This window comes from Hemitrygon akajei, chromosome 7, assembly GCF_048418815.1.
Source record: "Hemitrygon akajei chromosome 7, sHemAka1.3, whole genome shotgun sequence".
Lineage (NCBI taxonomy): Eukaryota > Metazoa > Chordata > Chondrichthyes > Myliobatiformes > Dasyatidae > Hemitrygon > Hemitrygon akajei.
The window spans coordinates 103,375,845-103,394,160 of NC_133130.1; the positions used below are offsets into that span (position 1 = coordinate 103,375,845).

Sequence of the window (18,316 nt, forward strand, 5' to 3'; positions counted from 1 at the left end):
TATTGAAATCGTTGGGGGGAGAGAGAGAGAGCGAGATGTAATAGCAACAGCTGTGGCAGGCAAACCTTTTGTGGCTTTCTTAATCCATCGTATCATTGTGGTCATTCAGTTATGACCCCTCTTCTTCAGCTAGACCGTTCTTCTGTGGTGGACTCATCACTCTGGCATGAGTGGACACACACACAGGTCCCCACCAGCCCTGCTGTAACACTGTGAGTTTTACTGACCGATCTCCTGGTTCGGTCCCCGAAGCCCCCACCTTTCTGTGGGTTCCCAACACTCAGTCAGTGTCCACTGGTGTGTCTGAAGGGTGTCTCTCCAGACCTGTCTTTTATCCCTACTAACGGGGTCTCAGCTATCCATCAACTCTGAATGACCGTGTTCATCAAATCAGGCCACTCCTGCTATCTCCTGAGGAATGTTAACGAGCAAAGTAAAGTCCTTGTAGTGGAAGGTAAATAATCCAGGAAGAGTCATAATACAGTAAATCAACAGTCTCTCTCCCCCTCTTATCTGTAGCAGATGTTCTTGCCTGGGCTTTATCTCTCTCTCTCTCTCATGAGCAGCATAGCAACAGCAATAGTTCGTAGTTCTCAGGAGGGGGGTTGGGAATGGTTAACTCTGCACCCCATTGACCATCAGGTCTGTTCATCACTCATAACACTGTTTACACAATTAGATTATTACACAGTGCATTATGCTAGAAAAAGACAAAGCAATAACAAAGCAGAATAAAGTGTAAAAGCTGTCAAAAAAGTGCCGGGCAGAGAAACAGTAAGCACAAGATCATAAGAGTTCATCTTATTGTACATGGTTCATTCAAGAGTCTGATAGACGCTGCCCTTGTTCTTTCAGGCTTTTAGTATCTTCTGCCTGATGGGAGAGGGCAGAAGAGAGAATGTCTGGGGTGGGTGGATCTTTGATGATGCAGTGAGAAGTGCAGACAGAGTCCATTGAGGGGAGGCTGGTTTCTGTGATGAGCTGAGCTGTGTCCACACTGTCTGCAGTTTCCTATAGTCACGTGCAAATCAGTTCCCATACCAAGTTGCTATGCATCCAGGCAGAATGTTTTCTGCGGTGCATCAATAAAAATTAGGAAGAGTCATCAGGGACATATAAAGATAAGTTGTAAATAATGAATTGACCTGCCGAATTACTGTAGCCAACTGCGTGGTAGTATCGTATGAGACTAGAGTGCAGTGGACTTTTGAAAAAAATTAGCATTAATATTTCGTCCAATTTCCATCCGTTACCCCACTCCCAATAGTCAGTCAGTTAATGAATAAACTTCGTATCACTTAAAATATTCGTCATCATGACAAAGTGATTACTGTGCTGAAAGTTATTGGATAAAATTTGAATTGCTTTACTACCACTACTACGTCGACTCAGGCTTGGGGAGCTGGCATCGGGCACCGTGACAGACTTTCCACTCCTCCCTCTCCCTCATCAGTGTGTTCAGTTCATCTGCAATAGCCGTGCCGCTATTTTCTAGGAGCGTGTTGACCATAGTCTTGGGAGGATGCCCAGGATTCATCCTCCCATGCTTGGGCTCCCATGTGATGACTAGGCTGGCAGGTTGCTTTGCTCTAAGTGAAAACATATATATTGTTAATTGCCTCATTTCCTGCAATGGTTTAATTGCAGGATTGATTGCACTATTCAATCAGCACATACATTGCTTAGCTAGCTGGAATTTCACCATCAGTATCGTGTAGGTTACACTTTCCCTCGAGTAATTTGGGAGAAGATAAAGTTTAGTTTTAGTTTAGCGATGCAGCACAGAGTAGGCCCTGTTCGCCCTTGGAGCCAAGCTGCCCCAGCAACTCCACAACCATGATTAACCCTAACCTAATCACAGGACAAAAACTAGAGGACTAAGCTTTATGGTGGGAGAAGAAAAGTTAAAGGAGATATGTAAGGCAATTCGGGGTGGTACGGTAGCGTACAATATTACAGCTCAGGGCGTTGGAAACCGGGGTGCGGTAAACTTCAGTGTCAGAGCCCTGCCAAAGGTTGGGGGAGAGGGAGAAAAGGAACAGATTTGGGTAAATCCAGTCCTCCTTCAGCGGCTGGGGTGCGGTAAACTTCAGTGTCAGAGCCCTGCCAAAGGTTGGGGGAGGGGAGAAAAACAATATCAGCTTCCAGTAAGGCCAATTTTTTTTCCTGGCTACACAGGCATGGTAATTGTCAGTGTCAGGCCTAAACTCAACAACACATAAAAGGAAGCTAGGGTCAAGCAGAGCAGCCATTGTCTGAGTATGCCAGTGTTACTTATTCAGGTGGTGTTCCACAGGGAATGCTTTTCCTGTCTGTTGTGGGAATTCAGGATACCTGATCGGAAGGAAGTGCACCCAACTTCAGCTTCTGACTGACCAGGTCAAGGAGTTGGAGCTGGAGTTGTATGTACTTGGGATCATCAAGAAGACTGAAGACATTTGAGGAGGTGGTTGCATCCGCAGTGCAGACTTTAGATAGGTTAGGTTAGTAGTAGATAGGTTACCACCTGGACAGGTAGGAAGTCAGTGCAAAGTTCCTCTGTGGCAATTTACCTTAGCAACATGAATACGTCTTTGGATACTACTTGGGGGGGAATGACCTATCAGAGCATGGCAGCAGCAGCCACTGTAGTTGGCATTGTGGGCAGCTCTGAGGCTCAGCAGGGAATGGTAAAGTCAGGCAGCATAATAGTTATCGGGGACAAATGGAAGATTCACTGGCTACTAAGGAGATATCAGGATGGTGTGTTGCCTCCCGCATGCTAGGCTGCAGGATATTCTCAAGGGGGAGGATGAAAAGCCAGAGGTTGTGGTGCATATTAGCACCAGTGACATAGACACAAAAGGTCCTACGCAGTGAGTATTTAGAGTTAGGAGAGAGACTGAAGAGAAGGACCTCCAAGGTAGTAATCTTCAGATTACTCCTGGTGCCACGGACTCGTGCAGGTAGGAATGGGATGATAGCATGGATGAATGAGTGGGTGAGGAGATGGTGCAGGGGGCACGGTTTCAAGTTCTTTGATCATTAGAATTTTTCTGGGGAAGGGGTGACCTGTTTGAGAGGGCCTGGCTGCACCTTTACTGGAGGGGAACCAATATCCTGGCCAGGAGGTTTGATGATGCTACTCACGAGGATTTAACCTAGTTTTGCAGGGGGCTGGGAGCCAGAGTGCCAAATCAGTAAGTGAAGGATTGGACCAGAAGGCAGATGTCAGGAAAGGTACCAAAAGGCAAATTTGAAATAACAGGTATGAAGTGTGTATTTTAACGCGACGAGTGTTATGGGTAAAGTTGAAGAACTTAGAGCATGGATCAATACATGGAACTACGACGTTTCAGCCATTACTGAAACATGTTTGAGAGTTGGGCAGGAATGGATAATTAATGTAGAAAAGATAGAGAAGAGAGTAAAAGAGTGGGTGGAGTTGCACTACTAGTCAGGGACAATATCACAATTGCACTCAGGGGAGACATAATGGAGGGGTCAGACACTTAGTCCACGGGTGGAAATCAGGAACAGGAGGGGTGCAATCACACTGATGAGATTGTACTATAGACCCCCCAATAGCCACTGGGATATTGAGGAACAGATATGTAATCAGATTAAGGAAATGTGTAAAAATAATAGGGTTGATGTCCTGGGGGATTTCAACTTCCCTAATATAAACTGGGTCCTACTTAGTGTAAGGGATTTAGATGGGGCAAAATTTGTTAAGTGTCTCCAGGAAGGTTTCTTAAACCAATATATAGATGGTCCATTGAGAGGAGAGCCTGTACTGGACCTGGTGCTGGGTAATGAGCCTGGCCAGGTGACCGACCCTTCAATGGGTGAACAGTTAGACAACAGTGACCACAACTCCTTAACTTTCAGGATAGCGATAGATAAGGATACATATGGTCTTTGCAGGACAGTTTTAAATTGGAGTAAGGCAAATTACAAACCCCATTTCAAAAAAGTTGGGATATTTTCCAAAATGCAATAAAAACAAAAATCTGTGATATGTTAATTCATGTGAACTTTTATTTAACTGACAAAAGTACAAAGAAAAGATTTTCAATAGTTTTACTGACCAACTTAATTGTATTTTGTAAATATACACAAATTTAGAATTTGATGGCTACAACACACTCAAGAAAAGTTGGGACAGAGGCATGTTTACCATTGTGTTATATCACCTTTCCTTTTAATAACACTTTTTAATCATTTTGGAATGGAGGATACTAATTGTGGTAGATTTGCAATTGGAAATTTTGTCCATTCTTGCTTGATATAAGACTATAGCTGCTCAACAGTCCGTGGTCTCCGTTGTCTGATTCTCCTCTTCATGATGCACCATACATTTTCAATAGGAGATAGATCTGGACTGGCAGCAGGCCAGTCAAGCACACACACTCTATGTCTACAAAGCCACGCTGTTGTAGCCCATGTAGAATGTGGTCTGGCATTGTCCTGCTGAAATAAGCATGGACGTCCCGGGAAGAGACGTCGCCTTGATGGCAACATATGTCTCTCTAAAATCCTAATATACGCCTCAGAGTGAATGGTACCTTCATGTACATGCAATCACCCATTCCGTGGGCACTGATGCACCCCCATACCATCACAGATGTTGGATTTGCACCTTTCGCTGATAACAATCAGGATGGTCGTTTTCATCTTTGGCACGGAGAACTCAACACCCATTTTTTCCGAAAACTAGCTGAAATGTGGACTCATCTAAACACAGCACACAGTTCCACAGTCTTTCGGTCCATCTGAGATGAGCTCGGGCCCAAGAGAACTCGCCAGCGCTTCTGCATAGAGTTGATGTATGGCTTCCTCTTTGTGTAATACAGTTTCAAGTTGCATTTCTGGATGCAGCGACAGACTGTGTTAAGTGACAATGGTTTTCCGAAGTACTCACGAGCCCAGGTGGCTATAATTGTCACAGTAGCATGATCGTTTCTTAGGCAGTGCCACCTGAGGGCTCGAAGATCATGAGCATTCAACAGTGGTTTCTGACCTTGCCCTTTACACACTGAGATGTCTCTGAATTCTCTGAATCTTTTCACAATATTATGTACTGTAGATGTTGAAAGACCTAAATTCTCAGCATCTTGCGTTGAGAAATGTTCCTTTTGAACTGACTAACAATTCTCTCATGAATTTTGGCACAAAGGGGTGAGCCACGACCCATCCTTGCTTGCAAAGACTGAGCCTTTGATGGATGCTACTTTTATACCCAGTCATGATACCTCACCTGCTACCAATTAGCCTGCTTAATGTGGAGTCTTCCAAACCGGTGTTACTTGAATATTCTGTGCACTTTTCAATCTTATTTTAACTCTGTACCAACTTTTTTTGAGTGTGTTGCAGCCATCAAATTCTAAATTTGTGTATATTTACAAAATACAATTAAGTTAGTCAGTAAAACTATTGAAAATCTTTTCTTTGTACCTTTTTCAGTTAAATAAAGGTTCATGTGAATTAACATATCACAGATTTTTGTTTTTATTGCATTTTGGAAAATATCCCAACTTTTCTGGAAATGGGGTTTGTACAGGGGCATTAGGCAGGAACTAATAAGAGTTAATTGCGAACATGTTTTTTTTCTGGCAAGTCCACATCAGACGTGCAGGGTGTTTGAAGATTAATTGCACAGAGTACAGGAAAGGTATTTTCCTGTTAGAAGGAAGGAGGGGATGGAAAGAGAACCTTGGATATACAAAGTGGTGATGAGTTTAGTCAAGAAGAAGAAGGAAAAGTAGGTAAATCTTTGGAAGTTAGGGTCAAACTGGGCACATGATGATTGTAAAAAGAACTTAAGAGGGGAACTAGGAAAGCCAGGAGGAGCCATGAAAAGTCTTCAGCAAGTGGGATTAAGGTGAGTCCCAAGGCATTCCATACAAACATCAAGAGCAAGAGGATAACTAGGGAGAAGGTAAGATCATTCAAGGATAAAAAGAAAAACATTTGCTTGGATGCAGAGAATGTGAGTGAGGTATTTAATGAATACTTTGCTTCAGTATTTACCAAGGAAACAGATATGGAGGACCAGGAAATCAGTGCTAAGTGTATAAATATGTTAGGTGTTTCAATGTCAAGGAGGAGGATGTGTTGAGCCTCCTAATGTGTATTAAAGTGGATATGCCCCAGGGCCTGATGGGATTTACCACAGATTATTGAGGGAAGCAAGATATGAGATTGCTGGGCCCTTGACCAGTATCTTTGTGCCTCTCTAGCCACAGGCAAGCTCGTGGAATACTAGTGAGTGGCTAATGCTGTACCTCTAATTAAGAAGGGAACAAGGGAAAATCCTGGGAACTATAGGCTAGTGAGTCTCAAGTCAGTTATAGGGAAATTGCTGGAGAAAATTCTTAGGGATAGGATATATGAGCATTTGGAAAACAGTGGCCTACTTAGGGAGAGGCATGACGAGACATTGGTGAAGGTAGGACAGTGGATGTTGTCCACAAGGATTTTAGTAAAGCAGTTGACAATGTCACTCATGGGAGAAAAATCCAGAACATTAAGATGTTTGGGTCTGTGGCAGATTGGCTGTTTGGATTCAGAACTGGCTTGGAAGCCAGAGGGTAGTGGTTGAAGGGATTTATTTGAACTGGATTATGGTGTTCCACAGGGATCTGTGCTTGGACCTCTGTAATGTATTTAAATAACCTGGATGAAAATGTAGATGGGTGGGTTAGTAAGTCTGCGTATAATACCAAGATTGGTAGAGTTGTGGATAGTGTAGAAGGCTGGCAAAGAATACAGTGCAATACAGAGCAGTTGAAAATATGGGCAGAGAAATGGCAGATGGAGTTTAACCCAGATAAATGTGAGGTGTTGCACATTGGTAGGGCGAATGCAAGGAGACAGTACACTGTTAAGTGCTGCTGAGTGGAGATATCCTGGGATCCAAGTTCATAGCTCCTTGAAAGTAGCTGCACAAGTTGATAGGGTGGTTATGGAATGCTTGAGTTTCAAGGTAAAGAGTTTATGACAGACAGACAGACATACTTTATTGATCCCGAGGGAAATTGGGTTTCGTTACAGTCGCACCAACCAAGAATAGTGTAGAAATATAGCAATATAAAACCATAAATAATTAAATAATAATAAGTAAATTATTCCAAGTGGAAATAAGTCCAGGACCAGCCTATTGGCTCAGGGTGTCTGACACTCCGAGGGAGGAGTTGTAAAGTTTGATGGCCACAGGCAGGAATGACTTCCTATGACGCTCAGTGTTGCATCTTGGTGGAATGAGTCTCTGGCTGAACGTACTCCTGTGCCTAACCAGTACATTATGGAGTGGATGGGAGACATTGTCCAAGCTGCAACTTTATAAAGCTCTGGTTAGGCCTCATCTGGAGTATTGCATACAGTTCTGGTTGGTCCACTATAGGAAGGATGTTGAGCCTTTGGAAAGGGGGCAGAAGAGGTTTACCAGGATGATGCCTGGTTTAGAGGGCATGTGCTATCATGAAAGGCTGGACAAAGTTGGGTTGTTTTCTTTGGAGTGGCAGAGGCTGAGAGAGGTCTAACAGAGGTTTATAAAATTATGAGAGGCATAGATAGAGTAGACAGGGAATATCTTTGTACCCCAGGGTAGAAATGTCTAATCCAGAGGGCATGCATTGCAGGTGAGAGGGGTAGGTTCAAGGGGATGTGAGAGGTAAGTTTTTTACTCAGAGAGTGGTGGATGTCTGGAATGTGTGGCCTGGTGTGGTAGAGGCAAATACATTAGAGGCTTTTAATAGACATTTGGATAGGCACATGGATGTGAGGAAGATGGAGGGATATGGACATTCTGCAGGAAGCAGGAATTCATTTTTGGGGTTTTTTGATTTGTTTTTTAGCTGGTTCAGCAGAACATTGTGGGCCGAATGGCCTGTTCTTGTGTTGTACTGTTCTGTGTTCTATTTCTGGCCCCGTCTGTATGTCCTTCCTGTGAATCGCATGGGTTTCCTTTGGGAACTCCAGTTGCCAACCACAGTCCAAAGACGTACCAGTTAGTAGGTTAATTGGTCATTATAAATTGCCCTGTGATTAGTCTACTGTTAAATAGGTGGGTTGCTGGGCAGGGCAGTCGTTGGACCAGTAGGACCTGTTCTGCACTGTATCGCTAAATAAATATAAATAAATTTATTTTTAAACAGAGAGTAGTAGATGCGGGTAATTGGTGCCATGGAGATGGTGGGTCCGATATGATAACAACACAAAGAGGTGTTCAAACATACATGTGAACAAGCAGGGAATAGAGGGATACAGCTTTGGACTTACTTTAGATTGGTATCACGTCGTGGTTTGCACAGAAATGATGGGCCAAAGGTCCTGTTCCTGTTCTCTACACTGTTTTGTGTTCTTGAAGTAATTAAATGAATATGGAATAAAAATCAAATCAAGTACATCATTTAACCACACAAAATGCAGCTGAACGAAACAGCGTTCCTCTGGAGCCGAGATGCAAACATACACAGTGCATTCAAACAGCACACAGTCACTATTCAAACATACACAGTGCATTCAAACATACACAGCACATTCAAGCAACGCACACAAAATGCTGGGGGAGCTCAGCAGGCCAGGCAGCATATATGGCAAAGAGTACAGTCAACGTTTGCGGCTGAGACCTGTCATCAGTACTGAAGAATAAAAGATGAGATTTAGTGAACGAGATAGAGGGCTGGAGAAGAGGAAATCTGATAGCAGAGGGTAGAAGACCATGGAAGAAAGGGAAGAGGGAGGAGCACCAGAGGGAGGTGATAGGCAGGTAAGGATAAAGGTGAGAGAAACAGGAATGAGGAATGGTAAAGGTGGGGGGGGGCAATTACCATAAATTTGAGAAACTGAAGCTCATGACATCAAGTTGGAAGCTAGCCTTTCAGAATATATGGTTACTCCTCCAACCATATTCATTATGTTGATGTTGCTCATCACAGCAGTAGAGGAGACCATGGACTGACATGTCACTGACGTGAGAAAAAGCACAAACATGCAAAAACAGCCCCAAGCGACATCTCCCACAGTTTGATGGTAATCTCCAAGTAGTGCACAGATGCACACAATCCAGCCTGTCATTCCACAAATTGAACACTGGAAGGCAGCACGGTTGGGAGAGGCCAATCCCCAACCGAACATGGACGCCATGCTGCATCGCTCCAGCACTGGACTGCAGCAGCAGGCAAGCCCGTGGCTTGAGGCCTGGTCCTAATTACATCCAAGGCTGCACAGCTTCCGTGACGCCTGCTTCTGCACTAAACAGGCCTATGGTATCTTGCATTATCAATGTCCAACACAGTTTTGCGATCGCAAGAGAAATGTCCAGGAAAGATATTAATAATGCAACCATGAAATTACAGAATAGTTATTAAAAAAATCCATCTGGTTCACCGATATACTTATGGGAGAGAAATCTGCCAACAATGTCCACTTCCTGTGACTGAATAAATAATTTTAAAAATCCAGATTTAGTCACTGAGATAAGTGATTACATGCAGCAGACATTTGTGGAGACCAAATATTTAAGCATCATATCTGAAAGGATAAACTTCATTTTAAGGCCAGGAGGATCATTAAGCAGTCATTTATAGCACAGGATGCTATTAAAAATTCATGCCTGTTATGCAACAGAGTGCAATACAGTGAGAATGGTTTCCTGGAGTTTGCATTAGGATTCTGATATTCAGGATATCATGCTGCAAAACAACAAATACCATGGAAATAAGTGACAACAATCTCTTAATTTCCTGTGCGTATATTTATTTAACACAGATAATTCAGCCCATTGTGCGCAGGCCAAATCCCAGCAGAACATTCGAGTAAATTCTAATCCTCCCTCAGTAGCAATGAAACTTCCCTCTCACCAAAGGTTACTGTGGTGTTAATATAGAGACTGCAGGACGATTTGCTTTGGTCACAAGGCTAGAATTTACTGCTTCTCATTAAATGGTAGTGCACTGTTCAGTTTCCAGGCCGGGCTGGAATACCCTGCGGCTCTTTGTCTGACTGAATGGACGGGTGCGGGGGGAGAGGGAAGTGATAGAGGACGGCCCTGTTGGTGATGAAGGGGAATGCGTGTCTCAGTGAACAGTGGTGGGGTTGGGGGGGGGGGGGGGGGAGGAGAAATTCCCAGTAGGTGTTCCTGTACTCACAGAAAGCTAGTGGGGATTCTCCACCTAGTACTGCTGTCTCCCTACATTTGAGGCAATGTTTCACCATGGACACTTCGATGCCTCACCAAATGGGGGGCTGTGGTACTAGGTGGAGGGAATGTCTTATGCTTCAATGAATGGTGTTGCTGGTAGTCACGAGTGTGAATTCCGCTTCTGTTCCTGTCTCTACTGAATGCTGTTAGAAGTGATATATTGTCCTCTGGGTTCACCAGTCTCACATGCCATGGGGACGGTCCCACCGGTGTGTCCGTGTCTCGCTGACGGTGTTTGTGAGTGGGGACGGTCCCACCGGTGTGTCCGTGTCTCGCTGACGGTGTGTGAGGGTGGGGACGGTCCCACCGGTGTGTCCGTGTCTCGCTGACGGTGTGTGTGGGTGGGGACGGTCCCACCGGTGTGTCCGTGTCTCGCTGACGGTGTGTGTGGTTGGGGACGGTCCCACCGGTGTGTCCGTGTCTCGCTGACGGTGTGTGAGGGTGGGGACGGTCCCACCGGTGTGTCCGTGTCTCGCTGACGGTGTGTGAGGGTGGGGACGGTCCCACCGGTGTGTCCGTGTCTCGCTGACGGTGTGTGAGGGTGGGGACGGTCCCACCGGTGTGTCCGTGTCTCGCTGACGGTGTGTGAGGGTGGGGACGGTCCCACCGGTGTGTCCGTGTCTCGCTGACGGTGTGTGAGGGTGGGGACGGTCCCACCGGTGTGTCCGTGTCTCGCTGACGGTGTGTGAGGGTGGGGACGGTCCCACCGGTGTGTTTGTGTCTCACTGATGGTGTGTGAGGGTGGGGACGGTCCCATCACTGTGTCCGTGTCTCACTGACGGTGTGTGAGGGTGGGGACGGTCCCATCGGTGTGTTTGTGTCTCACTGATGGTGTGTGAGGGTGGGGCAGTCCCATCGGTGTGTCCGTGTCTCACTGACGGTGTGTGTGGGTGGAGCAGGGGCGTACTATCATATCATTACACCTGTATCTGAACTGGTTGTTGACTTCAGAAGGAGTAGCGGACCGCACGACCCCATCTACATCGGTGGTGCGCAGGTGGAACAGGTCAAAAGCTTTAAGTTCCTCGGGGTGAATATCACAAATGACCTGACTTGGTCTAACCAAGCAGAGTCCACTGCCAAGAAGGCCCACCAGCGCCTTCACTTCCTGAGAAAGCTGAAGAAATTTGGCCTGTCCCCTAAAACCCTCACTAATTTTTATAGATGCACCGTAGAAAGCATTCTTCTAGGGTGCATCACAACCTGGTATGGAAGTTGTCCTGTCCAAGACCAGAAGAAGCTGCAGAAGATCATGAACGTAGCCCAGCACATCACACAAACCAATCTTCCATCCTTGGACTCACTTTATACCGCACGCTGTTGGAGCAGTGCTGCCAGGATAATCAAGGACACGACCCACCCAGCCAACACACTTTTTGTCCCTCTTCCCTCCGGGAGAAGGTTCAGGAGCTTGAAGATTCGTTTGGCCAGATTTGGGAACAGCTTCTTTCCAACTGTGAGAAGACTGCTGAACGGATCCTGACCGGATCTGGGCCGTACCTTCCAAATATCCGGACCTGACTTGCACTACCTTACTTTCCCTTTTCTATTTTCTAATTATTATTTATAATTTAAATTTTTATTATATTTACTTCGATTTGTACTTCAGGGAGCGCGAAGCGCAGAATCAAATATCACTGTGATGATTGTACGCTCTAGTATCTATTGTTTGGTGACAATAAAGTATCTCATCGATGGTAGGTATGAGGCAGAGGAGGTATTATGTCAGAGAGCCTGTATATGATGGTGTGTGTAGATGGTGCAAGAGTATTTTACTGTCACTGTACCTGTATTATTGTGTATGTATGGAGCAGTGGTGTACTGTTGAGTCATTGTATTTCAGCTGTAGTGTTGGGGAGTTGTGGCACTGGTGCCTGTATCTCATGGTTGTGTGTGTGGGTGAGGAAGGGGGTATTCATTATGTCGATGTGCCTGTATCTGACTGGAAGTGTTTGTCGAGGACAGAGGGCATTGTCCTGTACTTCTGTAGTGTTGGGGGATTGCCCCGTGGTTACCAATATCTCACTGGTGGTATGTGTGAATATTATCTTGTCAGAGTGCCTGGCTGGTGCTGGTCCGCATGTATGTGTTTGTGTGTGTGCGTGTGTCTGTGTATGTATCTGTGCTTGTCTGTGTCTGTGTATGTATCTGTGCTTGTCTGTGCCTGTGTGTGTTTGTGTCCGTGTCCATGTGTGTGTCTGTGTGAGTCTATGGGTGTATGTGTCTGTGTCTATGTGTGTGTGCATGTTTGCGTCCGTGTCTGTGTATGTATGTGTCTATATGAGAGTGTGTGTGTGTGTGTGTGTGTGTGTGTGTGTGTGTGTATGTGTGACTGTGTGAGAGAGTGTGTGAGTGTGTGTGTCTGTGTCTGTGTAGGGGTCGGAGGAGAGGTTATTGCCCTGTGGATGTGTACATGTGTGTCTGTGTGAGAGAGTGTGTGAGTGTGTGTGTGTGTGTCTGTGTCTGTGTAGGGGCTGAAGGAGAGGTTATTGTCCTGTGGATGTGTACATGTGTGTCTGTGTGAGAGAGTGTGTGAGTGTGTGTGTGTGTGTGTGTCTGTGTCTGTGTAGGGGCTGGAGGAGAGGTTATTGTCCTGTGGATATGTACATGTGTGTCTGTGTGAGAGAGTGTGTGAGTGTGTGTGTCTGTGTCTGTGTAGGGGTCGGAGGAGAGGTTATTGCCCTGTGGATGTGTACATGTGTGTCTGTGTGAGAGAGTGTGTGAGTGTGTGTGTGTGTGTGTCTGTGTCTGTGTAGGGGCTGAAGGAGAGGTTATTGTCCTGTGGATGTGTACATGTGTGTCTGTGTGAGAGTGTGTGTGTGTGTGTGTGTGTGTGTGTGTGTGTGTGTGTGTGTGTGTGTGTGTGTGTGTGTGTGTGTGTGTGTGTGTGTGTGTCTGTGTCTGTGTAGGGGCTGGAGGAGAGGTTATTGTCCTGAGGATGTGTACATGTGTGTCTGTGTGTGAGAGAGAGAGAGAGAGAGAGAGAGAGTGTGTGTGTGTGTGTGTCTGTGTAGGGGTCGGAGGAGAAGTTATTGTCCTGTGGATGTGTACATGTGTGTCTGTGTGAGAGAGTTTGTGTGTGTGAGTGTGTGTGTGTGTGTGTGTGTGTGTGTGTGTGTGTGTGTGTGTGTGTGTGTGTGTGTGTGTGTGTGTAGGGGCCGGAAGAGAGGTTATTGTCCTGTGGATGTGTATGTATCTCAGTGCCGGTGTGTGATCTGTGTCCCGTGTCTCCACTGTTGTGACAGTCACTCTCTCCTTATTTTGTTTCTGTCTGGCTGCAGGATCTGTGCCTCTATGTGGGCTACACCTCGTCAGTGTATTGTACGGCATCGGTGCTGACCCTGGCCGCCATCGCCCTGGACCGCTACCACGCCATCATCGACTGCTTGCAGTACAACTCGCAGAGCACGGTGCGCCGCACGGCTGCCACGGTGGTGTGGATCTGGCTGCAGTCGGCGCTCAGCAGCTGCCCTCCGCTGCTGGGCTGGGGTCGCTTCGGCTACTCGCCGGCCATCCGCAGCTGCTCGGTGGCATGGGATGACAGTCTGAGTTACGCGGGCTTCATGGCCGTCATCTCCTTCCTGCTGCCCGCCGCTGTCATGATCTTCTGCTACGCCCGCATTGTGCGGGTGGCTCGGGGCCATGCCAAACGTATCCACGACATCGAGAACCAGGTGCAGCGGCGGTCGCCAGCACCGGCCGAAGGTCAGGGCCCCTCCTCCGAAATGCCCACCTTCTCTCACCTCATCTCCAGCCTCAGCTCCCCCATCGTGGCCCAGCATGGTTGTGGGGAAGTGCGGCGTGGCTTGCAGAGACGGGCGCCAGACATCTTCTGCAAGTACGCTGGCGTTGTTAGCCCGGGCCGCGAGCACCACGGCGCTTTCCGCCTCTTCCTGGTCATCTTTGCCTTCTTCTGCTGCTGGTTGCCCTACGAGGTGGTGGGGCTGGTGCAGGCAGTGGAGGCGGCGGGCGGCCGGCGGGGCTCCAGTGTGCCGTCCGGCTTGGTGACAGCAGCCCACTGGCTGGCCCTGCTCAACTCAGACATCAACCCGCTGCTGTACGCGCTACTCAGCAAACGGTTCCGCAAGGCACTGCGGCACTGGCAGCGGCGGCTGGAGGCCAAGGTGGGCTTGGGACAGAGACCCCAGCGGGAGGAGGGTGGGGCGGCAACCAGCGGCAGCGGAGCCAGACTCACCGGCTTCCTGCGGCACGCCAAGCCGCCGGGTGGCCCGGCCAGAAGCAGCTCCAATGTGAGCGGCATCAGCCAGCTGAGTCCCCGACAGCCAGGGCTCCAGGCCCACTCCTGTTCCGTCTTCTCTATCAGCTCGCTGCCCCGCAGCAGGGCCAACCAGCCCTTAGAAGAGCTGCTGGTGTCCGGCCCGGCGGCCTCCGCTGCCTCGCTGGTCTTCATGCCCTGTGGCAGGGCACTCAGGTGCAGTGGCGAACAGCAGGGCGAGCCCTTGCCCAAACACTACCTGACGGTCCCTTCACTTCCCCCAGAGGCTGACCACATGGTACTGCCCTCGCAGACTTTCGGCGAAAAGCAGTCCTCCGCTTACGTATTCGGAAACATCGTTAAAGTGGAAAATGATGCCGTCGACCTGTAGACGATTCTAACCTCGCTGCGTGTGTTACTTTGGGTGCCACCAATGGGGTATTTTCAGCTCCATTAAAGTGCCAAAACAATGAGTCGCAGTTGGCTCACCTACTGCTCCTTAAGGCAGAGGCTGCACAAAAGAGGCAGGAGAGAGTCTCCATACGCTGAAGACCTGCATCAACACACACAAAGTGCTGGAGGAGCTCAGCCAGTTGGACAGTATCTATAGAAAGAAATGGACAGTCAACATTTTGGGCTAAGAACTCTGCACACTGAGCCACAGGCTTGTTCCAGGTAGGGGAGCGACTGAGGAGGCCAGGAAAGAAATAAAACCACACACATTTGTATGTGTAGCAAAAGCCCAGTGTGCTGCCTACACGATGTTTGAGCATAGATTTAGTTCTGCACAGGGTAAGACCATTCAGCCTGATGAGCCCATGCTGACACTTATAAAGCAGTCCAGTCACCTCACCCTTACTCCATAACCCTGTAAATTACCCTCCCTCTCCAAGGTCCTTGTTGAATTCAAATTTCCCTTTTGAGTGCTTTAACCTGCCTTGTGGGGGAAAATAGCACAACATATATCCCTCTGCATAAAGCCTTCTTCTCTCCTCTTATCACTTTGTCCCCACACAGTTCCTTAAATCTGCTGCTAATGGAAAAAGGCTTCTCTCTATCTGACCTAACTCAGCACAACAATATTTTGACTGAAGTGCTCCAATGAGCTGTTCCACACCTCCAATCACACAGACCAAAAGATCAGAGACAAAACACATACAATGAAGGAAAATTAAATTCATCCTCTGCCCACCTGCATCAAATTTAGCAAAGGAATCAAAAGTGAAGGGGATGAAACATAGAAACATAGAAAAGCTACAGCACAAAACAGGCCCTTTGGCCCACAAAGTTGTGCCAAACATGTCCCTACCTTAGAAATTACTAGACTTATCCATAGCCCTCTATTTTTCTAAGCTCCATGAACCTGTCTAAAAGTCTCTTTAAAAACCCTATCGTATCCAGCTCCACCACTGTTGCCGGCAGCCCATTCCACGCACTCACCACTCTCTGAGTAAAAAAAACTTACCCCTGACATCTCTGTACCTACACCCCAGCACCTTAAACCTGTGTCCTCTTGTGGCAACCATTTCAGCCCTGGGGAAAAGCCTCTGACTATCCACACGATCAGTGCCTCTCATCCTCTTATACACCTCTATCAGGTCACCTCTCATCCTCCGTCGCTCCAAGGAGAAAAGACCGAGTTCACTCAACCTGTTTTCACAAGGCATGCCCCAATCCAGGCAACCTTCTTGTAAAGGATGAATTATTATGCACATTAACACTATGGATTTCCGCACATGAGATCATAAGGCAGAGGAGTAGAATTAGGCCATTCGGCCCATCATGGCTGATTTACTTTCCCTCTGAACCCCATTCTCTTGTCTTCTCCCTGCAACCTTTGATGCCCTGACTAATCAAGAACCTATGAAACTCCACTTCAAATATACCCAGTGACTTGGACTTCAAAGCTGTCTGTGGCAACAAGTTCCACAGATTCACCACTCTCTGGCTAAAGAAAGTCCTCCTCATCTCTGTTCTAAAGGGATGCCCCTCTATTCTGAGGCTGTGCCCTCTGGTCCTAGGCCCCCATGATAGGAAACATCCTCTCCATATCTGCTGTACCAAGGCTTTTCAATATTTGATAGGTTTCAATGAAATCCTCCCTCATTCTTCTGAACTTCCCAAGATGATGTGATATCAACCTTATTTATATCTTTTTAAAAAATCTTGGTGTTTAAAATGAGAAAATTCATTTAAAATTGAAATATAAATGTGATGCTATGATTTACATGGGACAATTGCAAGATATTATAGCTGCCAGAAATCATACTGGAATAGAAGTTCTGTAAACACTCCGCAAGTGTGGCAGCATCCACGGAGAGAGAAACCATGAAAATTAATGTCAGCAAGTGAAATATTAACTCTGTTTCACTGGCCATGGACGCTGCTTGACTTGCTGTGCATTTTCAACCTCTTCACTTTTTAAAAATTAGTTTAGACGTACAATGTGGTCACATACCCTTTGAGTCCAATATAGCCCCTGTTGTCGAGTTACAACCATGTGACCAATTACCCTACTCACCGGTACAGCTTTGGACTGTGGGAGGAAACCGGAGGAAACCCACGCAGTCACAGGGAGAATGTATAAACTCCTTACAGGCAGCAATGGGATTTGAACCTGGGTCACTGGTGCTGTAATAGTGTCATGCTAACCAATTTTAGATTTCCAACTCTTGGAGCATTTTGCACTTTTTTCATGGTGGATTGGGGCAAACTCCACTTCTTTGCTCAATGGAATAAAGCCAACTTGATCAGCTGCTTTCTGCAGCACCCTCTTGACCCCAGCACTGCCTCTGGCAGCCAGACTTAAATTCCGACTTCCACCAGCTTAGCATGACAAGGCAGACAACATCTTCTGACTGACATCGGTTCTAACCAATGTCAATCCTCCACCATCATCCATGTCCCCACTATTTCACATCTGAATCTGCCTTCACTTGGCATTGTCCCCTGACTGAGATACCTACATCATTATTGCCTACATCCATCTCAGTAATACTGCTTACCTCAATATGTCACTCCACTCACTATTGACATCTTGTTATTTATTTAAAGATACCAGCCCTTTCAGCTCTACGAGCCCACTCTACCCACTTACATCCTGCTAACTCATGTCTTTGGAATGTAGGAGGAACCTGGAGCACCTGGAGGAAACCCACACAGTCACAGGGAGAACATACAAACTTTTTAACAGGCAGTGCCGGGAATTGAATCTAGGTCACATCATGCTACTGCTCACTGCTACTCTACCGTACCAGCATCTCCAGATCCTGTTCCCATCTCACTGGCTGCCGAGCACATTAGTGCTTAATGATGGGAAGCTGAAAGATGCCATAGATATGCAACCTCATTCAGAATCCTCAACAGGCCATGAATCTCAGCACCTTCATAACTCTTTTTTGGGTTTTTGTTTGGTATCTCATCAGCACTCCTTTCATAATCATTTCCCAGAACCACAAGTGCAAAACTCTTGCCTTGCTGTTTAAATACTTCCCTGGCAAGACCTCGTCCAATTTCCTTGAATGTTTCCTGTGCACAAAAATGTTGTTCTCGTGACTGAACACATTCTGAATTTTTCCATATTAAAGGTGCTGTTGTTGTAAAATATTTTACAAACAATAGTTTTATTTAAAGTTTTTAGTTGTCCTGCATGAGCACGATGCTCAGTCAGGTTTCAATGACTTCTGAGAGCAATTTGTGGAACATAAAAGGTAATAACTTCCAAAAATATAAAGTAACAATGACTGTCCTTTTCCACCATTAGCCTGTAGTCTGTTGGCAGTTTGGTCAGTTGATCACAGGCTCATGAAGTAAAAGAAAACGAGAGCAGACTAACCCTTGCAGTTTACTTGTTCCAACAGCACAATATGTCTGCTTAAGGAGCTCACTGTGCCTTTCCTATTTGGAGGGACCAT

General features: G+C 46.6%; 1 protein-coding gene across 1 annotated transcript in view; it reads left to right on the top strand.

Annotated features, from left to right (window-relative positions):
- Window positions 1–17,107, top strand: part of LOC140730754 (beta-3 adrenergic receptor) — a 93,944-nt gene extending 76,837 nt beyond the window's left edge. Inside the window, exon 3 of the mRNA XM_073051602.1 lies at window positions 13,468–17,107. Coding sequence (XP_072907703.1) covers window positions 13,468–14,793 — 1,326 coding nt within the window. The 3' untranslated portion in view covers window positions 14,794–17,107. The remainder of the gene's footprint in view (window positions 1–13,467) is intronic.
- The last annotated feature ends 1,209 nt before the right edge of the window (window positions 17,108–18,316 follow it).